Here is a 25,620-nt window from a genome sequence, read left to right as displayed (position 1 = left end):
CAACCTGTTGATGTGCCAAGTTCTTTGATGTGCTGACCATCTTCCTTTTACGGAGAGATCTTCCAAATGTGCACCCCATCCCTCTAATGAGGCGTCTGTCGTGATTGTCCTGTCCGGCGGCACCAACAGAAAAGACATGCCTTCTGTGAGGTTGGCTGGATTTGTCCACCATGCGAGCGCTGATCTCATTTGATCTGTGACACGTACTATGTCGTGGAAAGAACCCGTGACTTGACGCCACTGAACGTCCAGTGCTTCCTGAATAGGACGTGTTCTCAGCCTGCAATGAGGAACTAAGGCAATGGAGGATGACGCCATCCCCAGAAACGATTTTAACAATCTCACAGAAACTGACTCTTTTGACCTGATCAACACACCAGCCGTAGTATCTTTTGCAGACGCTCTTGGGAAAGAAACGCTCTTGCTGATACCGTTTCCAGAGTTGCTCCCAGAAAATCCCCTTTGTTGAGCAGGATGAGGTTGGGATTTTGCTGCATTTATGGACAGACCTAATGAGCGAAACACGTTCTGGCACAGAAGTATGTGTTGTTCTAAGTGAGTGCTTGACTGGGATTTTAGGAGAAAATCGTCCAGATATGGAAAAATCTGCACTCCCTGAAGTCGCAGAAACGCTATCACTGGAGCTAGTACCTTCGTGAACACACGAGGGGCCGAGCGCAGACCAAACGGTAACACCTTGAATTGGTAATCGTGTTGACCCACTCGAAAACGCAGGAACTTTCGATGCCTTTGTAATATCGGAATATGAAAATAGGCATCCTGGAGATCTATAGTTGCCATGAAATCTTCCTGCGAGAGTAGACGCAAGATGTCTACTAGCGTCATCATACGAAAGGATTGGCTCTTTAGGTATTTGTTTAGTGCCCTTAAATCGAGGATGGGCCTCCACTCCCCGTTCTTCTTTGTGATTAGAAAGAATCGGGAATAAAAACCCTTTCCCCTTTGCGATACTGGCACCATTTCTACAGCTCCCTTCTGCTGTAGAAGTCGAACTTGATATAAAAGTTCTTTTATGTGAGCAGGTGGTGGTCCGGAGGGTGGTGTGGAAGGAGGGAATTTGGTGAATTCTAAGGCGTGTCCCTTCTTCACAATGTCCAAAACCCAACGGTCCCTTGTGATGGAGGACCATTGAGAAAAGAACAGAGAGATTCGACCTCCAACCATGCATGTCCGGAAAGAGTCACTGTCTCTTAGATGCGTTTCCTCTGTATGAGGATTTCCCTCTATACGACTTAGAGGCCTGCTGTCGTGAAGATTGCTGTTGCTGGGTATTGGAATATCGTTTGGATCCTTGATTATAGGGTCTGTATTGATTATTACCCCTTCGAAAGTTGGAGGAGGAGGTGCCGCGTCCGCGTGCACCACGAAAATTCTGCCTTTGAAATTGAAGGTTTCCTAAAGATCTAGCTGTCTCAGTGTCCTTCTTTATGGATTGAAGTGCCTCATCAACGTGAGTTCCAAATAACGCTTCGCCGTCATAAGCCATGTTAAGAATCATGGACTGTACTTCCTGACAAAAGGATGTCGATCTTAACCATCCTTGCCTGCGCAGAACAGCCGCTCCGGCAAGCTGACGGAATCCCGTGCAGGCGATGTCTACTGCACAATCAATTATCTCCGTCGATGCTGCTTCTCCTTCTTGAAGCAACTTCATTGCTTCCACCTTAGATGGCTCCGGTAACTCTTGCAGCACATCTGAAATGTCAGCCCACACCTGTAGGTCATAGCGACCCAATATGGCCAAGGCATTAGCTGCTCTTACCACAGTAGAGGCCATTGAAGAGAACTTACGCCCTATGGCATCCATTCGCCGTCCGTCACGGTCCGGTGGTGCGGTGGTGCGGTGGTGCGGTGACAGTCGACGTCGGATTCTTTGCCTTACGTTGCACTGCCTGCGTAACGACTGATTCAGGTTTAGCCTGTCTTGTGAGGCATGCTGGGGTTCCTATTGGTGCCTTATATTTCTTCTCTAATCGAGGCACCTGTGCCGGCAAGGTATTCGGTGTTTGCATCAACTTCTTGCCTTCCTCCCAAATAAATTCCACAATAGGAATAGCATGAGTCTGTTTAAACGGCTGACTTTTGAAATCATAAAGGAAACAATCTTCCTCTCTGCGCTCAGTTGTTAGTTTAAAACGTTGCGCCGCCCTCTCCATTAGTTGATGAAAATTCGCTATGTCCACTGGAGGTGAATCCCCTGTGACTATCTGAGAGGGGGATGGTGTCTGTACTTGGTAATTGTCCCACTCCGCCATATCATCGTCATCGTTATCCACATCCCCATTATCATCTGGGATTTCACCCTCTTCTGTTTCTTCCTGCGGAGGCTGATATTGAGGCAACAACCTCTCTGGGACCTGCCTTGGTGGTGCAGACGGCAGCAGAGGTAAAGGATTCTCTATTGGTATCGGTGGTATAGTTGGAACCACAGGAGTTGACGGGACCTCAGAACCTTGTGGAGGTAGCGGAAAGCGTTGATTATAGTCATCCAACATGCGTTGGAGATTAGTTATAAGCGACAAAGGAAGAGTCGCCGTTGGTTGTTTCGCAGGCACCTGCTGCATGTACACTGGATCTTCATCCTCACTGCTGTCCTGGCATTTAATTATCAAGTCGGATGGGCTTTGCGCCGTTCCAAAGGACTCCGGCAGACCCTCGGACTCCTGATCAGAATCCGTAGCAAATAAAGGTGATGGAGGCTGCGCCTCTGATGAAAGCGACGCTGAAGATGCGTGAGGTAGCTGTTCTCTCCTTGACTCTTGGGCAGACGATACTTTTTTTAACTTTATCCTTATGAAAGAACCTGCCGTCGACTGCTGTATGGTAGGCACTGTGGATGTCTTCGGAGAAGGCCTCGTCGACGGAGCTGTCGCAAATGGAACGATTGTCGACGGAATAGGCGTCGGTGAACCTTGTGCCTTGGAAATCGACGTCGACGGAGCCGCTGTCGACGGAGTCATCGTCGTCGACGGAGCCGCCGTCGACGGAGTCATCGTCGTCGACGGAGCCGCCGTCGACGGAGTTGTCGTCGTCGAGGTCTTGGTTGACGAAGCCACCGTCGACGATCCCGTCGACGGGATCTTTTTCTTCTTCTTCGTCGACGGAGTGGGCGTCGACTAGTTCGACGACGTCTTCGTCGACGACACGGGTAGCGTCGACGGTGCCTTTACCTTCTTCGTCGTCGACGATGTAATGGGCAAAATTGAAGTCACCGCCCTTGTACTACTGATGGTCCCCGTCGACGAGGATAACGTCGACAGAACGCTCGTCGACGACGAAGCAGCTGATGTCGTCGTCATAGTCACCGTCGACGAGCCTGATATCGCAGATCTCGTCGTCGGCAGCATCGTCGACGAGGCGGACAGTCTTTTTCCTGAGGACTGTGAAGTAGACGCCTCTTCAGCCTGAGAACTGTGTCCCTTAGGCGACAAAACAGTAGGTGAGACAGCAGAAGTGGTAGCTGTCAGAGTCAAAGAAAGCTTCTTTTTCTTGAGGAAAGGAGATGGTAACTCCTGCACACTACTGCGCTTAGAGGCTGGTTGAGAACGGCCAGAATACAGACTTTCCACATCAGAAACTGGGTTATCCTTATCCTTCAGTCTCTGTAGCCATATTAACAGACGGCCTTCTCTATCCTTTAAAGTCTTTGTAGAAAAGGTTCTACAAAATTTACATTTTGCCACCTCATGATCTGGGTACAAACAGTAAATACACTTACTGTGTGGGTCCTCAGAAAATAGACGCAGCTTTCCACATGAAGAACATGGTCTAAACAAAAATTTCTTACTGGAAGACATTCTGACTGACAAAAAACTGAGCAGAGCTCAGGGAGACTCCCTGTCACACGACGTGCGGTAGAAAATCTGAGGTGAGAAGCTCTGAGGAGAAGGTTCTAGAGAGGAGCTGGCGCCTGATTGGCCGTAGTTTGGACTAACATAATGACAGAGATAGACTACGAATGTCTTTTTTCTCTTTCCATGTATCTCTATGGAAATTTCATATAGGGACATTCTTGATGTTATTACTTACTTATATCTCTGTTTTTATATGATTACTTATGTATATGTATATATATATATATATTATGGCTGTATATATTGCTATATTATTTACCGTGGGACTCCCACTCCGACGACGGGGAATATTCAAGCATGTGAATCTATGAAAGACACCCCAATACTGGAGAACCAGTGTTCACTGTATTCTTACAAGTAACATTGTATGAAGAGTTTAACTTACCTGCTACTAAGCATATCTTGGTTCTAGAACTAAAACAACAAAATAACTTTTTCATATCAACATTTGGTCTGGATTCAGTGAGTGTGGCACGTCATTTCTTGCCTGAGTGTCAACAACAAATGCTTAACATTACCCCCTGATAAGCATTACTGCTAGCCCACACTACCACAAAAGAGAATAAGGTATTGTCTACTTCAGCCTCTGCTATACCTCTGGGGATCCACTGGACTCTGTGCACACTATACCTTACTTAGGTATAGTATATAGAGAGCAAGATTCCTACTTGACCCTTTCAGGGTGACTAGCTAGCAATTCCACAACGTTCCCACCATTTACGGTGTCTTTCATGCCTCTTGATACTCAGGATGAAAAAGTAGGCTTTTACATGTCAGCTTTTTTATCCACCTGCTGAGATGACTCAACTCATAGCATTTAAAAAACACGTTTGTGATTGTTTCCCCAACTGTCTGTTAATCTGTCCTCATGCCTTCTTGCCCTTTGTATAGTCCATTGTGAGGCAAAGCTTCTGCATTATCTAAAAACAGCTTTTAGACAAGGTCTTTTGAGACACTAAAACCAGTCTTAGAACATAGAGATTATACCTTTTAACGGATACATAAAGCTCTTCACCTGGGCTGAACGCATTTAATACTCACCAGACAGCCCTCTGTTCCGTCCAGGAGGGGGTGGCGGCATTGAACCCATGGCTCGTGGATAGAGGGGGACTGGATAAAAAGGTGACATCATTGGGGGCACGAAGGCAGGGGGAGGCAGCAGAGGAGGAGGAGGTTGCCGGTTCAGGTTGATTCCCTCCAGGATACTTTGCCGCATCCTTTCGACTTTGGCAGCTTGCTCCGCCTGTAAAAGAAAAGAAAAATTAAAACTTATGATGCATTCTTTAACAAAATTGCACTGAAAACAGATGTGGATATCCCCTTCACACATCACCATCCAACACAATGACAATATTTGGCGCACTCTATAAATATAGCTGAGGCTCAGCAGTCCCAGGCATAGACAAAGAACTCTTGGAATAAGAAATCAGTAAGAAGAACTGGTAACAGTAGTTCATGAAAAGTATTGCAATTAATACCTTACTAGACACTACAAATGAACAGTGAAGGGAACAGAAAGGATGTCAATCATATCAAGGTAGTCATGATTTTTCCAAAGTTCCACGATGCACTGAAGCATCAGTAAGCCTCAGTAATTGTTTTTAAGAATACACCTTCTTTCATAGAATACAACGCATAGATTAAAATATATCCAAGAAAATAATTATGTAGAATCCCTGAAGTAATGCAAACATCTCCATGACTCACAGTTGACCCTTCTCATTGAAAGCCAAACGTCGGCTTTACAATATTTGGAATATTTTTTGCAAATGTATGAGCCCCCCCCCCAAATCCAATCCCAATGCTACAATGCATAAAACCATTGATCCAAGCCATGATCATGTTCAATGTCTAACAAACAAGCAGCTGTTGTCAACTATCGTGCTTGAATGACAACACCTAGTGCACACTAAAGAACATATCCATTTGGCGTTTGTTTTAAGAGATTTCAGGTACAACAGACAGCTCTTCATCTTCCTTCGTTGGTGGACAGTGCGAGGAGAAGAGCGTTCTGATGCACACAAGCAAGTTCCAAAGCGCTGGGGGGCTGCACTGAGAATGAAGAGCTGCCACGAGGATGAATATAGTGTTGGATAACTGCCTACAAGACTGTTACTGATAGGTAGATTGCGGCATGTTAAGGTATCAGATATGTGGTCAAGATTATGGAGCACTGAAATGGCTGTGATAATCGCATTCTACACTCTTTGGAGTTAAGCGACCAGAGCCTTGGTAAGTCTACAATAGACAGCTTTGCAGTAGTCTAATCTGGCATTTACTGCTGCGACAATCACAAGTGTGGGTGTTAGTTGAAAGCAGGAGTTTTTAACAACCAAATTTACAGGTGGGGATAAAATATTTATTAATTTAGAGATAGAAAATATAGCTAATGTATATTAATTAAGTGCTAGAGTCAGTCTCTGCCCGGACCAGGTCCAGAAGACAAAGTATTATTTAGCTGCGTTTCATAGGACTAGAACTGGTCAGACACCAATAAACCAAGGGAATGGTCAAACAACAGATATATGTTGAGGAGGGCAAATGTCAAGATTGACACCAGCAGTACACCGAAGTTGAGCTTTCTAGGGGTGGATGTACACTGGTGCAGCCTGGGAGAGAACATGACGTGGAAGCTGAAGCTTCTAAAAAGATGGGGAGCCAATCAACTAGGATACTTAATCAAATCAAATATAACTTTATTCGATTGTTAAAAACAACCATAAAAGCATACATTAAAAAAAATCATTGCGTTTAAAAAAAAAAAAAATCACAACAGTTCATTTAGCGATAACTCAATGGCTTAAACACCAGCATTATTAATACAAATCATTCAAGGACTTAATAAAGTGCATTATATTATACTTTTCCTAGTGCAAATCACTTTTTTTTAAAACAATGTAATTAATTGTGGCAACACAAAAATGATTATCCAAATGTAGGATATCTTACATAGCCAAACGACATTGCCGATGACCCACCTCTCTCAAAAATGGCAGTAAAACGGTGTGCCTAATATAACTGTAAAATTTGCAAAATAAAACAACATGGATAGTACTTTGAGGGAAAACATCATCACAAGGACAGGGCAATAATTTGTGCGTCCAATCATTTGTTATAGGAAAACTAACCAATCTGTGGAAGATTCCAAATCTGAAACGTGATAGTAGGAATCTATCATAGTTACCAGGGACATACAGCAAATAAGGTTGAATATTAAAAGTTGTTAAAATTAATTGGTGTTGCAGGACAGTAGGTTTTAGGATTTCCACAGAAATTCTCGCGGAATCCAAAAAAGCAAGGCCCTCCTTCTTCAAATCCTTACGCGATATGGCTGAGATAGTAAGAGGATTTAAAAAATAATCCAGCTTTCCCATGTCAGCTAAAAATGTACGTACATATCTCAGCCATGGTATCCTCATCGCTCCTTCCAATTCCAAGATATCTATCAATATATCTCTATTAAACTTGGTTTCATCTTTAGTCCACATCCTGTGCCATAGTAGCACTGGTTTAAGTTTAATAAGATCAGATATAAAAGGAAGACCCAATTCTGCATGACAATTATAGTTAGGGGAACTCTTGGGTACTGCGAGGATAAATTTCAAAAAGGAGTTTTCAACTGCCTGAATGGGAGCAGAGTCAGCAAAGCCCCAAACCCCACTACCATACATTGCACCAGACACGCATTTAGCTTTGTAAATCTTAATTAATTCTACCGGCGGTCAGGTACCTTGTTTCATGGAGAAGTATTTAAGGGCGGCAGTCGAGCGAACCAATGCAAGTTTTTTCGCTGCCACTGCCGGACCCCAAGAGTCATTCTGATTGAACAAGATACCCAAATAAGAAAATTGTTTAGTGGAATCAAGCTTTTGTCCTGCTATAAAAATGGCCTTTTTAATTTTGGGATTTCGACCACAGCGCATGATGAAAGTTTTCGAGATGTTCACTCTAAGGCCCAACTCGTTCATAAAGAGGGAAAAACTATCCACCACGCGCTGTAATCTCACTTGAGTATGGGACATTAGCACAGCACCGTCCGCGTACATCAACGCCAGGATTGGACGACCAGCAGCGTATGGGGGGGTCGAATTTACTGTTGCACAGGGCTTTCTCCAAACCATTTATATACAAATTAAAAAGGAATGGGGCGAGGACACAGCCCTGCCTGACACCACTCCTGATTGGGATTTTGCCCGTACATTGCCCCCTTAGGCCATAGCGAACGCAAGCTGAAGCGTCACTATAAAGTCGTTTAAGAAAATAAATAATATTGGATTCAACCCCAAGTTGTCACAGCACAATCCATAAAGTGGAATGGTCAACACAATCAAATGCGGCCGAGACGTCAACAAAGGCCAGGAACAAACTCCCTTTCCTGGCCCTCGTGTACTTCCCGGTCAATATTAAAAGATTTAAGCTCTGTTCCACTGTTCCTAAGCCGGAGCGGAAACCATATTGTAGGTCAGATAAAATAGAATTATCCTCAGCCCAAAGCAAAAGGCGGTCCAAAATTATTCGACCCACTATTTTAGTAATGGAATCTAAAAGGGAAATGGGTCTGTAACAACCCGGGTCATGTCTATCCCCTTTTTTATAAATGGGCACAATTGTGGACTCCACCCAAGTGGGCAATAATTCTGTAATACAACTAGCGTTAAGCACCTGGACCAGAAGGGGACCCCACAAAGGAACATTTGCCTTAAAAATATCTATAGGGACACCGTCCGGACCTGGTGCCTTCCCGCCCTGACTCACACGTAAGGCTAGTTCAACCTTGTCACGGGGGCACTACTGGGGGCACGGCTTCGGACACACAAGTCGAAGGGATTCCTGATTGTTCCTTTACGCCCTGGCCACAGGACTCGTACGGGCCCTTTAACTCCACCAGAGAACCTCTTGGAGAGGAGCCGACAGTCTGCACGTCAGAACCCGCCGTCCAATCGGAGAGCCCGAGCCCTGGTAAATCGAACCCGGAAGAAGAGGAGGAGGCGAAAGCCGGAGGAAGTGAGGAGAGCCGAGCGAAGGAGACGGAGCAGGAACGAGTGAGCAGTGGAGGACGAGAACCGACTGAAGGAGAGTGCGGAGTCCGAGAGACAGCGCCGATGGAGCCAGGAGGCCAACGGATACGCTACTCGCCCCGCCACGTTCCTGGAGGAGCGTGGCTGGGAAAGGTACGTGATCGTATCTTGAGTCTGTCACAACTACGGGGAGGGACGGGTTGAATATGACGTGGGAGGTCACGGGAATACGGGGAGTCTGAGTGTGGGGAATTCTTTTTCTGTGGGTCAACTACACTCACCCCCCTCCAGCCTTCTGTGCCTATGTTCACCTCCTTATCTCATCTGAGTTATACGAGTCACAGCAGTTGGTGGTAGTCCCGGTGATCCCTCACAACCCTTCCCCCTCAAAGCGCCCTTGGTCCCTGCAACCCTACTTACCTTTGTGTCCCTCTGTATCTCTTCCCTGGGTCACGGACGGACACGGAGACGGTCCCTACGGCAGAACAGGACGGAGAGAAGATCTATACAGAGGAACCCTCCATCCGGTCTTTGACCCCTCGAGAACAGACATCACCCAGAACGTTACAAAAAGGCGTTTGTTGAGCCAATAAAATCCGATTCTTTACCTCATAAGCGAGTTCCTGTGTTGGTATACTAGGTGAACCATCTCCCCCACCATATCGTCCCTCACAAGTGGCGAGCCAGATAGGAGCCTTGTGGAATCAGCATCCGAAACAGGATGGAGGCCATCATACACCAGATGAAGGAGGGACAGGCAAAACTCGAGTGGGCGGTAGAGAAATCCTCCAGTCAGGCGGAGGCGGATCGTGCCGTCTTTACGTCAGCGATACAAAACCAAGCGGACAGTCTGATAAAACTAGCAGAGGGACATGCCCAACTCCTGATCGCACTGGGACAGGGAAGAGCGAGCAACCCCCCTGGAACCGTAGTCCCTCTCCAGAAATACGTACCTGGAGATGACCCCTTGGCATTCTTCTTGAATTTTGAACGAGCCGCGAGGGCCAGCGCCTGGCCGGCTGAGCGGTGGCCCTTTTACCTCGCGCCCCTCCTCACGGGAGAAGCCCAAGCAGCCTATCAGACAATCAACCAAGATGGGACATCCGCCTATGCTGCGGTGAAACAATATGTGCTGGATCGATTAGGTGTGGACGACGAGACACACCGCTTGAAGTTCAGGCAAGAGCGAGGAGCCACGGGTGATCTGCCAAAAATCTTGTTCTTCAAGTTAAAGGGAGCTGCTGATCTCTGGCTCAAACCTCATGAAGGCAACATGAACGAGGTCATGAATAAAATCTATTTGGAACAATTCTTGGAGGCGCTCCCCTATGCCACTCAACGGTGGTTAAAACAACACGCCGGTCTGACCTTAGAACAGGCTATAGAAATGGCGACGGCTTACTCCAGGACCCAGGGTCGACCACCCCTTAAAGAATCCGAAAAACACGTCCGTCCCCCAATTCCGGCGAGACTTGAGAGGAAGACCCCACGACCCCCTCCAGAGGGAAACCGACCCCGTCTTCCCCGTCCCGAGAGTCCCCCTTACACCTCCCCCCAATGTTATGATTGTGGAGAGTGGGGCCATATAGCACGATTCTATCGTAAGAAAAGGGAGAAAGACGACGAACCCATGGACATCAGCTATGCACCCCGCTCTGTCCTATTCGCCCAGGAGACAGGCCCCATATTTTATGTAAGTGTGACTCTTAATGGCAGGAGGGTAAGGGCTCTTCTTGACTCGGGATGCAGACACTCTGTCATAAAGCGGGAATTGGTAGCTCCTTCTTGGTTAATATCCGGGAAGACAGTACACATTCGATGCATACATGGGGATGTAAAGGAGTACCCATTGGCTAGGATCACCCTAGAGATCAACAATCATATACAGTCAGACTTAGTGGTGGGGGTGGTGGACGATCTCCCTGAGTTACTAATCATAGGGATTGACTCCCCGTCCTTTACCCCCCTCTTGCAAGCTGCGATAAATCCCATTAAATATAACGTGTGTCAAACCCCTGAGCCTTGGGCTAGAGATAATCACTTTCGGCTGGCCCAGTTAAACGATGCTAGTCTCACACACGCTTGGCAGAAAGCGCGAGATCAAGCAAATGTTGGGACTCGTGTCTATCCCGCATTCACAGAACAAAACGGACTATTATACCGTCTAGCGAAACCCGACGCTGTTCCCCAACTGTTGGTTCCGGCTGGATTCAGGGACCAAATCCTCTTTTTTGCCCACGCTCATCTTTTAGCAGGGCATTCCGGAGCAGAAAAAACTGGGCAAGCCATTCTACAACATTTCTTTTGGCCGGGGGTGTATGCTCAGATACAGAAATATTGCCAGGAGTGCCAAATCTGCCAGAGACGCAATCCCTATGTTCCCCCTCCAGTTCCGTTAAATCCCTTACCCATCATTGGGACCCCCTTCGACCGCCTAGGTATGACCTAATAGGACCCCTCCCCAAGTCGGCTAAGGGTCACCAGTATGCACTGGTATTGATCGACTATGCCACCAGGTACCCAGAGGCGTTCCCACTTCGTGCCGCAACGACCACTGCCATCGCACAACGACTCGTGGAAGTCTTCTTCCGCATGGGCTTTCCACGAGAGATCATCACTGATCAAGGTACCCCCTTTGTGTCCCGGTTAATGAGGCAGGTCTGTGATCAGTTGCACATTAAACATATCACTACATCTGTGTATCACCCCCAGACAGATGGACTAGTCGAACGATACAACGGTAGTCTTAAACTTACCTTGAAGAAGCTTCTGTCTGGGGACGGCCGGCACTGGGACCAGTTGCTCCCATTGGCTCTATTTGTACTCCGTAGCCAGAAACAATCCAGTTTAGGGACTTCCTCTTTTGAGTTATTGTTCGGGCGTAAACCCCGAACCTTACTCGAGATTACCAAGGACAGTTGGGAACGAGAGGGGTTACAAGAGGCCGAATCCCTACTGGATTATACACAACAGTTACAAAATCGCCTCCATAAGTTGCGAACATTGGCCCACACAGAGTTGTCGGCGGCACAGGTCAAACAGAAAACCTTCTATGACCGAGGTACGAAATGGAGGGAGTTAGATGTGGAGGATTGGGCCCTGATACTTTTACCCTCCTCCACCCACAAGTTAAAAAAGGAATGGCAAGGACCATTCAAAGTCACAAGAAAGATAGGGAAAACGACATATATTCTACAGCTGAGGGGAAAGAGGACCCAGATGTTCCACATTAACTTACTGAAGAAGTGGTTGGGACCCCCTCCTTCCGGGGTTCATGCGGTCTCCATAATCACTTCTCCCTCTCATACTGCTCTAGAAACCCCTGTCAATCCCGACCTCACCGCCACCCAATCCAGAGAAATACGGTCCCTGCTGATGGACTTTTCAGATGTATTTTCTGATCAACCAGACAGGACCCAACTAGCCGAACATTGCATCCCTACTCCACCAGGGGTTGTGGTGAAACAAAAGCCTTACCGGATCCCTGAGGCTCGACGAGCCGCCTTTCAGGAGGAGGTTTCCAGGATGTTGGGATCGGGGGTTATCGTGCCCTCACATAGTAATTGGTGTTCCCCCGTGGTGCTGGTACCCAAACCGGATGGCAGCATCCGGTTTTGTATTGACTTCCGCGCTGTGAACAAGGTATCCAAGCAGGATGCCTATCCTCTTCCCCGGGTGGATGAACTCATAGAACGCCTTGGTGAGGCCCGATACATCACCACCATCGACCTCACCAAGGGTTACTGGCAGATCCCTTTGGCCCCCGCGGATCAGGAAAAAACAGCGTTCTCCACCCCTTCCGGCCACTATCACTTTACAGTCCTTCCCTTTGGGTAGCATGGGGCCCCAGCGACCTTTCAGCGAGCTATGGATGTGCTTCTGGCCCCTCACTTATCCTATTCAGGGGCTTATTTAGATGACATCGTGGTCTATAGCAAGACCTGGGAGGAGCACCTAGGGCACTTAGGGAACGTACTGAACAGCCTTCGTCAATCCGGGTTACACATCAACGCCAAGAAAACCCGAGTGGCCTTTCAGAAAGTGAGGTATTTGGGGTATCTCTTGGGGGAGGGTCACATAGCTCCCCAAACTGAGAAAGTGGCCGCAATCCAGTCCGTTCCTTACCCAAAGACTAAAAGAGACTTAAGGGCGTTCTTAGGGTTAGTGGGGTATTATAGACGGTTCATAGCCCAGTTCGCTACCATAGCGGGCCCCCTCACTGACCTATTGCGAAAAACACACACCTCACCCAGGTTACACGCCCCTTCAGATCAAGAAGCCTCTGCGTTTCAAGCCCTGAAAGATGCTATTACCACCTCCCCTGTACTAGTGACCCCGGATTTCGGTAAAACCTTTATCCTGCAGACAGACGCCTCGGGTATTGGGATCGGGGCGGTTCTCTCTCAAAAAGATCCCGACGGTCACGAACGCCCCCTTCTTTTTCTCAGTAGGAAGTTGTTTCCTAGGGAGCAGGCTTACTCCACTATAGAAAAAGAGTGCCTTGCGGTCAAGTGGGGGGTTGAGAAACTCCGGTATTATTTAGAAGGCAGACCCTTTGTCCTTTACACGGACCATGCTCCCCTCACCTGGCTACAACGGAATCATGGTCACAATGACAGGATCCTCCGCTGGTTCCTTGCCCTCCAACCCTATCAGATAGACATCCGACATCGGAAAGGGGTGAACCAGGGTAATGCTGACTTTCTTTCTCGGTTCCCTTGTTCCCCCGATCGGGGCACACCAGGGGGAGGGAATTGTCACGGGGGCACTACTGGGGGCACGGCTTCGGACACACAAGTCGAAGGGATTCCTGATTGTTCCTTTACGCCCTGGCCACAGGACTCGTACGGGCCCTTTAACTCCACCAGAGAACCTCTTGGGGAGGAGCCGACAGTCTGCACGTCAGAACCCGCCGTCCAATCGGAGAGCCCGAGCCCTGGTAAATCGAACCCGGAAGAAGAGGAGGAGGCGAAAGCCGGAGGAAGTGAGGAGAGCCGAGCGAAGGAGACGGAGCAGGAACGAGTGAGCAGTGGAGGACGAGAACCGACTGAAGGAGAGTGCGGAGTCCGAGAGACGGCGCCGATGGAGCCAGGAGGCCAACGGATACGCTACTCGCCCCGCCACGTTCCTGGAGGAGCGTGGCTGGGAAAGGTACGTGATCGTATCTTGAGTCTGTCACAACTACGGGGAGGGACGGGTTGAATATGACGTGGGAGGTCACGGGAATACGGGGAGTCTGAGTGTGGGGAATTCTTTTTCTGTGGGCCAACTACACTCACCCCCTCCAGCCTTCTGTGCCTATGTTCACCTCCTTATCTCATCCGAGTTATACGAGTCACAGCAGTTGGTGGTAGTCCCGGTGATCCCTCACAACCCTTCCCCCTCAAAGCGCCCTTGGTCCCTGCAACCCTACTTACCTTTGTGTCCCTCTGTATCTCTTCCCTGGGTCACGGACGGACACGGAGACGGTCCCTACGGCAGAACAGGACGGAGAGAAGATCTATACAGAGGAACCCTCCATCCGGTCTTCGACCCCTCGAGAACAGACATCACCCAGAACGTTACAAAAAGGCGTTTGTTGAGCCAATAAAATCCGATTCTTTACCTCATAAGCGAGTTCCTGTGTTGGTATACTAGGTGAACCACCTCCCCCACCATATCGTCCCTCACAAACCTCTTCCAGGGTGAACATTAAGTTTCTTGAGATGGGATGAGCAGAGGGATTCAAAAGAGGGCTAGACTTTCCTAGACCTTCGGATACTTTAGTAAGATGATTAATCCAATCTGTTTCAGCAATTGCTCTCTCTAAAGTTGGGCCAGTAGCATCGCTAAGGAAAGGAGTTCTAATGATCTTCCAAAAGCCCGCACTATCCTTCCTTACCGCAGCGTCGTGCAATGCTTCCCAAGATTCTATTTTTAACTCGTTCTTTCTATCTTTTAGGGCGAGCTTATACTCCATCCAGAGTCTACTCACTTCCTTTGCACACCTAGGTGATTTATGCAGTTCTTTCTTTAAGAGAGAATAAGCTCTTGTGCACCTAGAATTAAACCAGCCTCCATTTTGTTTGTTTTTAGTTTTACATTGCCTAATAAGGGAGGACCTGATGTCATTACAAATAGATAGGAAGGATGCAAGAATCTCTTCAGATGTAAACTCCTCCCTCAAACAAGTCACTACCTCAGACATACTTTTAGCAATTACAGTTTTAAATGTTTCTACTTGATCCACCTTATCCCATCTTAGCGTGTAGCCATTCATACTACCAATGCTCAAATTTTCACGAAATCTGTCCGCATCTATGTTATTTTTTGGGATAGAATTCCTTGGAATCAGAATGGTTACACAAAGAGGAAAGTGGTCACTTAACGCAATATCTGAGACCTTGAAAGAATATATGCTACCAGCGTGCTTAATAGTTACTAGAGCAAAATCAATTGTGGAAGTACAACCCCTCCCAATAAATGTAGGAGGTAAGATGAAAGGGGTTGCACAAACTTCATTTGCAAATCCCAAATCAAGTTTGCCTATTAGTTCGTTAAATTGTTCACCCAAAAGGGAATGATTAAAATGTGACTGGCACAAGCCATCTTCCTGAGTGATTCCGCACCTATTGTCTCCCCTCATGGTGCACAAAGTACAATTAAAATCACAGAGGAGAAGGGTCATCATATTATAACCACAAAATGTACCTTGTAGAAAGAATGCATTAGCCAACTTTTTAAAAACATTAAGTACATCACCAGGGGAAATGTTATTATACAAATTAATCAGGGCAATCGGAGTGTCTGAGTCCAAAACGAGTAACAAAAACTTGGAAATAAGTATCTTTGACAGGCTCCGTTACCTTTAAGATGTTCAACTTATTTGACAAATAAATCATCAGTCCACCCTTAGCTCTACCGTGGGTAACGTCCACGGCTGGTCTGTGAAAGGTCTTAAAACCATTTATATGGACCGGATCCCTACTCCATGTTTCTTGTAGACAAATCAAATCGTTAGTTTGAATAAAGGCCTGCCACAATGGGTTACCAATCTTAGATTTGATACCAGCAATGTTCCAAGAACAAACATTACATAAAGGAGGACCCAAAGGGGGGGAGATGGAAGAGTCCACACTCAGACAGACGGGTAGAGATACAGAACCACACTCACTCCGCTTCTCTAGCCCACCAATCAGAGCCTCCGGCCCCCCTATGAGACCCTCAGACGTTGAAAAACTAAGATCTAACCCCTTGCCTTCCTTGCTGTTTTCCCTTAAAGTAATAACAGGCATAAGATCCATGACTAACTCTGGGGAGTTATGAAGGGAATAGAGTTGTGGTCAATCATTTGTGTCCAAACCGCTAATGGTATCAAAGGGATTAAACGTCAGGATACCATATCTCCCTCCCATAGACCCACCCTGACTTAATGTTTGGCAATGGGGACCTGAAAACCTATCCAGGCGTTGGGGAAGAGTAGAAAAAGCCAAGGGGGAGAATGTTAACAAAATCAGAACTAACTGACCCAGTACAACCCCTCTCAATTATATTCCAAACCAATGGTGGTGACCGAAATGTTAAAATTACACAATCACCACTCAGAGATTTAGTCGACGAGCCTAGCCAATTAACTCTTCTAACCATCTTGAACTCAGGAAACAAGGAACTATTAGGTCCAAGCTTGGTAGAAAGGAAATGAAGTGCCTTATTCCTGAGGGTCGACCAGTGTTCGTAAACATTGGGGGGGTGGGGGGGGGGGGATATGGAACATTTGCTAACACCACTGTATATGGAATAGCCTCAGGGGGTAAATTAAGAATTGGTAAAATTGATATCGAATCAGCCTCCCTAATATCTTCAACTCTTCTCATAGCAGTCTTAGAGTTGTTAGTTAGCACTTGAGGGGGACCGGATATACCTGCTACGCTAGGTTCTAAACCCCTGGGTTTATTAAACTCCAAACGTCCCAATTCCACATTGGTTTTAGATTGAACATGTTTTTCCAAGGACCCCGTTGTTTTTTTGGGATTGCTATTTGCTTCAGGCGGAGTCACTTGGGGTAAGATAAGGGGTAATTTAACCTGCGTAGACTGCAGATTTCCGGTAAGCTGTTTCCCCATATTAATTACCCTGGATTCTATATTTGATACTTTAATACGAATAGGTTCTAGGAGAGTTGATATCAATATCTCCATTTTCCCCCAAAAACATTCCCCAACTACTGCTACCCTTATTACCTTTCGTTTCATTTATTATTGCAGTAGATTTACGTTGCTTATGGGTAATCTTCCCTTTGGCAGTCAATACATTTGGTCCTTCCTTATTAATATGATTTTGTTTACGCTTTGCCTTCTGCCCTCTAGTTATTCCGCGAGGACTGTGACTATCTAAACTAACAATTGATGCCGAAACCAAAGGCGAACTTAAACACGAGTCAGACCCTCCTTTCTCTATTGAATCCTTAGGCAAGGGTGTGATCTCAGAGGATACATTTGCTGGAGGAATTGTTGGTGTTAAAGATAACCTGTTAATAATAGGCATAGAGGGAGATGACAAGTTAGGCAAGATAGAAACAAGGTCCTGGGCAGAATGTGTCGATCGAACACCAGGGAGGCCAGCAAAAGAAGGCACTAATATCGAATCCTGGGAGCTTATTGTAAGCATCAAAACATTTGTAGCAGGCAAAGGAGGAAGTGTGCCAACTGGAAGAGAGAGTCGCCTTTCTGTGCTTTCAATAGCAGAAGCAACTACCCCAATAGTTTGCTGCAGCATTCGATCAATCGCTGTCAAGCTAGGGAGGGGAGTATTAGGAACTACTTTTTGCTTAGTAGCAGGACAGAGTTGGGGGAAAGTATTCTTCCCCATAATTTACCACAACAAGAGATCAGTGTCCAAGTTAATAACAATGCAATTAATACGATAAATTTTAAAACAATGTCTTAGAAAATAAAAAATAAACTACAATTTACCATAGTAGTAAAAACTAGTAACGTGATTTACATATATAGCACTAAAAAAGTCACTTGAGTCATTAATTCAAGAGTCGCTGAAACCAAGAGGCATGGCCTAGCCCAGCCTCTACTTCGAGTTCCGATAATTCCAGGGGGCTCTGATTACGGGCCGGACCCGCCCAACTCGGGGATAAAGCGGCTGGGTAACGGTCCAGTAACAGTCCGGCGACTCGCGGTGTGACTCACTGCCCGTGCCCGATTCCACTCTTCTCTGAGGGAGAGGTTTTCATTCACTGGAGGTTGGAGGGAGTAATCTTCTCCGAGGGAGAGTCATAACGCAGAACGCATATCACGCTAGGCGGGTGCTACGCTCTCCTGAGTCAGCCTCACTGTCCCCCCTCCACTGTCGTGAGGGTACACAGGGTACACAGCTCACCTGCTCTCCGCCTGTGGCAATAGTGCTTGGCGGGCTCGCAACACACCAGCACGTAGCCGTAGGGCGGCGGTGGTAGTGCTGCGGTAGTCGCAGCTCTTCCTCACGGCCCGTGCAAACGTCACAGCCCACTTCTTAGCCTCTCAGCCTCGTAGCGACAAGGCAATCGCAAGGCAACCGCAGCCATAGCACCGCAGCTCCATTCACACTGCTCCCTGGCTCCCTGACTCCGCGCTCGTGTCCCAGGCGCAACGAAAACACGGCGCTGGAATCCGCCTGACTTCTAGTCAGCTGGTGCACATACCGCTCTCATTCGCGGCACCCGCTCCACGGCTCTCTCCCAGCCGTGCCGTGCACCAAAGAAGAGGAAAAAGTACTTGCGGGGCCACCCGCTATTCGTGGCACCGCAGCTGGCCGCTCCCGACTCCTGGTACTTTTCCGGCTTACCTCTACTTCGCTCGCCCTCGCTCCTGGCTGTCAGTTACTGCGGGGGGGGGCTTGAGGTAGGGGCTTGAGGTAGAGGAGCGGCGCCCTTCTTGCTCCCTGCACCTCTCACGGAATGGCTGGCTTGCTGTCCGAGGCAACCTGGAAAACACGGATTGGCTCCCACTCTGTCAAGCTTGTGAGTCAAACCTCTTGTGCCAGCAGCCCCCAGCACTTGGTGATACGAACAGGCTCTCTGACGAGTTTCACTGAGAAGTCCTTACACTCGGACAGTGCAACTTTTCAGAACAGAGAGGCTGTGACATGACGCCCAGAGTCGCCACCTTTGGAACTCCCGAGGAATCAAAATCCACTCCGTTAGGTCTCGCGCGCCGTTCCTCCGGCGAGAAGCTGCAAACTCAACAGGTTAATCCTCCTGGCTAATTAGCCTGCACGAGCCGGGAGCGGATCAAGGCTTGGACGCCGCCGGCTGCAATTGTGCCTGTAAGCCCCCCTCTGCGTTTCCAAGAGGCGAGGCGGGCTGATCACAGGTGACGCTCTCTCAAGTCCGGGGGTGTTTGTGTTGCTGTTTTCCTTGCATCTGTATGTTCAACTAGGATACTATAATTCCATCATGTAACTAGCTACAGAAAGATCTAATAACAGAAGTGTGGTGGCTGCAAACTCAACAGTATGCAGCGTACTGTCCCAGAGGTGAAGAAAAGTAATCTTGGTCTCATGCCTCAAACAGTATGCTGATTGTACTAGAGAAAATATTTGCTGTGAGGCTAAGGAGGGCTGCAGATGCAGACAGGCTGCTTTATCAATCTAGTTGGCTACTACAGGAAAATTATTGATAGGTCCTACGTTTTATAACTAAGAATTTGGAGGATCAGGTTTTTATGGGGGTTGAACCAAATCTTCCTTCAAGATGCCAGGCACAAGGGCATTATGAATACAAAGAATGAAAAGACCACATAAGTTGTGGAAATAGAGGGCAGGGTAACCAAGAAGGGAACAGGCTCCCTCAGTGAGTTAAAAAGTGAGCAGGTTAAAGTATCTTCAATCAAGATAGTATTAAGATTGAACACTAGAGAATTAAAGAAGGGCTTGTTGTACGAAGCTAGCTCTTTAGATAGAATCCCCAAAAGAGGTATACTGTGTAAAGAGTCCAGGTATTCCCTTATTGTGAGAAAGTGGCTCTGTATATACTGTTCCCAAATAGGTACAGGGTGTACAGAGTCCACAGTCCCCAGAGGCTTGGCAGAGGCTAAAGTTAGATGTAACCTTACTCTCTAAAGTGATAGCTTGGTCGAGCAGTAAGGCAGTATCAGAGGACAGTGTAAAGCATTTGTTGCACACACTCAGCCAGCAAATGGTCTCACACACTCAATAACTGAACACTAGGCCAATGGCTTTTATAAAAAATATATGTTTGTATTATTTTAGAACCAACAATAGGTATTAAAATATATTTTCTCAGGATGAGAGGCTTTAGTTGAATACTTTTGCAATATGCAATTGACTTTTGTAGATAGTTACAGGTTGTTGCAATAGGCAACACAATTTCAAACACAATAATACATTAAGCTCAATGGAAGTTTTAAGTTATTTGCAACAGATTACTTTCAGGATTACTTTTCTAACTCCAGGACTGGATCCTAGATTCAGTCCTGGGACAGTTCTTGGAAACAAGTGAGTAAAGTCGACTTAGTTACTGTTGTGATTTTTAGGCAATATTTTGCTATTTTAAAAGTTAACAGAAGACATTTCATAGAAAAACAGTCAATGATTCCCTATGGGAGAAAATTCAAGTTACAGGTATGGTATGTTCTCATTACTTTTGTAATCCAGTACTGGGCTCCTAGGCTCAGTACTGGAACCTCAATCTAAAATAGGTAAGCAATTACGTTTTCAGAGTTGGTACAATTTTTAAAGAATATTTGTAGTTTGCAAAAATCGACACTTAGAAGAAATTTCACAGAAAAACAGTCAATAACTTCCTATGGAAGAAAATTGGGTTAATGGTAAGTACGGTTGTGAGTACTTTTCAGGGTCAGTGCTGGGCACCCAGATCCAGCACTGGGATCTCTCCTAATAGCAGGTGAGTATTTTCGTTTTCGTTACTTGGTAGATTTTAGGTGAATATTTTAAGTTTTAGAAACTTCACACTTAGAAGAAATTTCAGAAGAAACCAGTCAATGTTACCATATGGAGGAAAATTGGGTTATTGGCTTTTGGGTAAGTACTCGTCTGGCAGAGTTAAGGTTCTGGGCACCGACTCAGGGGTCTCCCAGGGTCAGATAAGTACAGTTGTTACACCCTCAGCGGCACAGGGGCAGCCGGGTGCAGAGTGAGTTAGGCCCAATGTTATCCTATGGGAGGCAGGGGGGCCTTGGTTGGTGGCTGCTGACTAGCAGGCCACGCAGCTGTGGGAGCTGGGCTCCTGATCACTTGCTCAGGGCAAACGGGGAAGTAGATAGGAGAAGAGGTTACACTGCCAGGGCCACTCGGGCGGATGGGTGCAGGTTGCTTGAGCCTTCGGGCGCTCAATGGTTTTCAATGGGAAAGCTCCTGGATGAACAAAGGCTGCAAGCTCGGGGACGAAGATTCTTCACGTGCCACCACCACTTCGAGAGGTAAGTTGGGTAGTTGGAGGATAGGTAGGTACCCAGGAGTTGGGCACAGGGGCCGCAGGGGTTCCTTTTGGTGTCAGGAAATCTTACCCTCTGTTGATCGCGGTTGGGGGGGTACCTGGTTCTGAGGCTGCAGGCGTCATCAGGAGCATCGAGGTGAGTCCTTGGGTGCCGGATTCGGGGTCAGAGTTGCCAGGGGAACGTCCTCGGGGGTCTTTGTTCACTCCGGCACAGGCCAGGCTTGGCGGGTGCAGAGTTCGCACAATAAGTGCTGCAGCCCTTAGAGGCCTTCTCCGGTCACAGTGCCCGGGGTACCTGTGGTACCATTTACCCGGGGCTGACATATGACCAGAGATGCCAATTGGGTTTAGGCTTCAATGCAGGTTTAGGGATGGAACAGAGGCCGTGGGCACCCGATTGGCAGGAGCCCAGGCCATACTCAGTCAAATTACATCAGCAATTCAGCAAAAAGTGGGGGCATACCATGCAAGAAAGAGGGCACTTTCTCACAGCCGCCTTTTACCCATGATGCTTTGTACTGGCAGTTGGTCTCACAGAAGGAGTAATTTTTCTGGCTCGTAGGCTGGATCCTGAGCCTTTAGAGCCTAACTAGAGTATAAAAATATTTTTCATTTTTTTGTATCTTTCCATTTAAAATGCCTTCTTTATTTGTCAGAAGCCCCTTAAGCAGGAGAAAGAAACCTTCTTAGGACCCACATAAAGTCTATGTGGTGTACACTCTGTCAAAGTGTGTGAAGCTTTCCTGAAGATGGTGAAAAAGGTACTTAAGTACAGCTTAGAAACCTGAGAGCCAAGGTAAAGAGGATGGAATTCCTCAAGGGTACTCATCAAGTAGGACACACTAATAGTTGTGATTGCGTTACCCTACTAATTCAATACTTTGGTAATCATTCATGATGTGCACAGCTGGTTATATTGCTAGATGGGGATATGAAACAGAATAGTTCCTCCTTTACAAGTTTCTCTCTGCTACTGTAGTTTGGATGCACAATAACACATTGAAATTCTACTCCAGTAAAACGGAAGTACTGGTCTTTGAGCCAAACAAGTTAACTTTGTCAGTTACTTAGTAGCTCATGGGTCTTGGATTGTGATTCAGGTGTGAAAAACATGGAGTTCAGTTTAATGTGAATCTACCCTTAAAGGACTAAATCAATTAAACGGTGTCTGCCATATTCTCAATGCAAGTTTACAGTCTGGTACTGCCTTGGGTTAGGAAATCCGGTGTGGTGGTGGTGCTTTTGGTTATTCGGTAGCCAAGCTCTGAAATATGCTCCCTCATTGCTTCAGAGAAATTGACTCGTACCTTCCATCCTGCAAAGAATCATGTTTGAGAAATTAGTGTGAGAGGAAGGTGCAGCAAGTTATTGTTAACTCCTACACCATAATGCAATTGCAGGGCACATTTGAATTTTAGAAGCTGTTTTAACATAACTCAGGAAATTAGATAAGGCCATCAGAGAAAGCTCCAGTTCTACTGGCAAGGTGGCAAGTTCAAGGAACCTCCTCTACACCTGTCCGCTCCCAGAGGGTGATCCCAGAACGGAAGTGGTGAACGATTTAAAAAAAAAAAAAAGCCTGAAGTCAAGACTTCCACCACTCAGTTGTCGGTGAAAGCAGTCAACACTAACATGCTCTCCGTCAAAAATATAATTGCAGGTATATCACTATTTCTTGAAGTTGAGGCACACAGTCACCACTGATATTGGGGCACTTGATACAGCCGACGGTATCCCGCTTGCCATTGATGCAAACCATGCCATAGATTTTGGCATATACACAAACTCTAAAGAAGAGATTCAGGTTGTGTCCTGACATTGTCACCTTTATGACCTGGAAGACCTCCTAGATTTGTGATTCCTGCTGGAGATCTTCTCCAAGTTCTTTTGAAATCTCTCTGCTAAGACTACCTCAGAGTTTGTCTTGACTGACGTCCAGATATGACAACTCAGACAGCTGGTGAGGAATCTGCGGGTAGATTATGTTACTTACCTTACCCTATACACATCTGTTTGTTACTTCTAGTGCTGTAGATTCACATGCTGTCAGAGGCGTGTTCACCCTCAGGCTAGTTCCACCCCTAAGGTGGGCTACATGAAGTGAAGACGAAATTTCAGACTCTACCACCTTTGTGATGGCAAACTTAGGGAACTCTGAGACAGGGTTATGCCCACTTCACATAGGAAGTGGTCATATAGGGAGAATAGTGACCCCAGATTTAAGTAGCACATCGGCTTCTGTAACGCCCCTAAAGTAGGTATTTAGGGGAGCCCCTGGCACCAGGAAATCAGCAGGTGTAAGAATCTGGCTCTATATATACTGCACCAAAGTGAGGTACAGTGTGTATAGAGTCCAAGAGTCTCCAGAGGTTTGGCAGAGGTTAAAGTTAGATAGAACCTTACTCGCTAAAGTGGTTGCTTGGTTGAGCAGTAAGGCAGTATCAGAGGACAGTGTAAAGCATTTGATGTACACACTCAGTCAGCAAATGGTCTCACACACTCAAGAACTGAACTCTAGGCCAATTGTTTTGTATAAAAAAATATACTGATGTTTTATTTCTAGAACCAAGCAAGCCTGGTACAGGTAAGCATATACATACTTTGCAGTAGTAATTGACTTGTTTGGACACAGTTCAGAATTGCAGTATAACTGGTACTGGTTTTGATTACAGGTTTAAGAAAGCAGATTGCAACACATCGCAGGTATAGTACATTCAATTGAATGGGCTTTTTAAGTAAAATGCAGTTAATTACTTTTCAGATTACTTTTCTAACCACAGGACTGGATCCTAGATTCAGCCCTGGGACATTTCCTGAAAACAGGTGAGTAAATTCGTTTTGGTTAATGGTATGATTTGTAAACAATATTAGTGCATTTCAAAAGTTGACACTTAAAAACGTTTTCACATAGAATCACCAGTGTTATCCCATGGGAGGAAATTCACTTAGCAGGTAAGTTTTGAGCTAGTTGGTAAGCCAATTTAATGCTTGACACAATCCATCTGGCAATAGAACGTTTAGATATTGCAAAACCTGTACGGACAGCACCATAGTTTACAAACAATTGGTCAGACTTTCTGATAGCCTTAGTTCTATCTAGGTAGAATTTGAGAACTCGCTTAATATCCAAAGAATGCAACGCCCTCTCAGCTGGCGAGGAAGGGTTGGGAAAGAATGTTGGTAGCGAGATATTCTGATTTACATGAAAATCGGACACCACTTTGGGTAAAAAAGATGGGTGAGTCCTCATAACCACTCTATTAAGGTGAAAAACCGTGTAGGGTTCTTTCGAGCAAAGGGCTTGAATCTCACTCACCCTACATGCAGAGGTAATAGCTACCAAGAAGGCTGCTTTCCACGTAAGGTGCTGTAAAGTAGCCTTATGTATGGGTTTGAAAGGAGGACTCATAAGCTTCGAGAGAAACGGGTTCAACTCCCAAGGAGGCGAGGGAGGCCTTATTGGGGGGTAAACCTTCTTGAGTCCCTGCAAAAAATCTTTCACCACTTGCAGTTTAAAGAAAGACTGCTGAGAGGGAGAGCGCCTATAGGCCGTAATGGCCGCCAGGTGCACTTTGATGGAGGAAAATTTCAATCCCACCCGGGCTAAGTGGAGTAGATAAGGTAAAATCACTTCCTCTTGACAGTTTGTAGGGTTATAATGATTTTGAATACACCATATGTAAAACCTCTTCCACTTACAAAAATATGAGTGTCTTGTAGAAGGCCTCCTAGCTTCCTTCAATATGGTCATACATTCCTGAGGGAGGTTTAAATGGCCATACTGGAGGACTTCAGGAGCCATGCTGTTAAACTCAGTGAGGGAAGGTTGGGATGGTAAATCCTCCCCTGCATCTTGGTTAGCAAGTCCGGCCTGCACGGCAGACGCTTGTGCGGGCGGATCGATAGGTGAAGGAGATCTGGGTACCACCACTGCCTCGGCCAGTCCGGTGCTATCAAGATCATCTTGGTGGCAGAGTGTTGCAGCTTGGTCACCACTTTCGGGATTAGTGGAAGAGGCGGAAAAGCGTACACAAATGTCATTGACCAGTCGATCAAAAGGGCATTCCCCACTGACCCTGGTCGATAGTACCTTGAGGCAAAGCCTCGGCATTTTGTGTTGCTTTCGTCCGCGAAGAGGTCTATTTGTGGACGGCCCCACTCCTCGAAAATGTCCTCTAGCACCTCGTCGTTGAGGACCCAGTCCTCTGGATCTTGAAAGTGTTGACTGAGTGAGTCCGCTTGAACGTTGAACTCGCCTGGCAGGTGTACCGCCGTTAAGGAA

General features: G+C 46.6%; 1 protein-coding gene across 2 annotated transcripts in view; it reads right to left on the bottom strand.

Annotated features, from left to right (window-relative positions):
* Positions 1-25,620, bottom strand: part of FAM120C (family with sequence similarity 120 member C) — a 901,961-nt gene that overhangs the window by 217,857 nt on the left and 658,484 nt on the right. For both annotated transcript variants that reach the window (XM_085629861.1, XM_085629860.1), the window contains exon 13: positions 4,917-5,118. In XM_085629861.1, the coding sequence (XP_085485987.1) occupies positions 4,917-5,118 (202 nt within the window). The remainder of the gene's footprint in view (positions 1-4,916; positions 5,119-25,620) is intronic.

This window comes from Triturus cristatus, chromosome 10, assembly GCF_964204655.1.
Source record: "Triturus cristatus chromosome 10, aTriCri1.1, whole genome shotgun sequence".
Classification (NCBI taxonomy): Eukaryota; Metazoa; Chordata; class Amphibia; order Caudata; family Salamandridae; genus Triturus; species Triturus cristatus.
The sequence above is the reverse complement of the archived record's forward strand: the minus strand, read 5'-3'. Positions and strand labels throughout refer to the sequence as shown.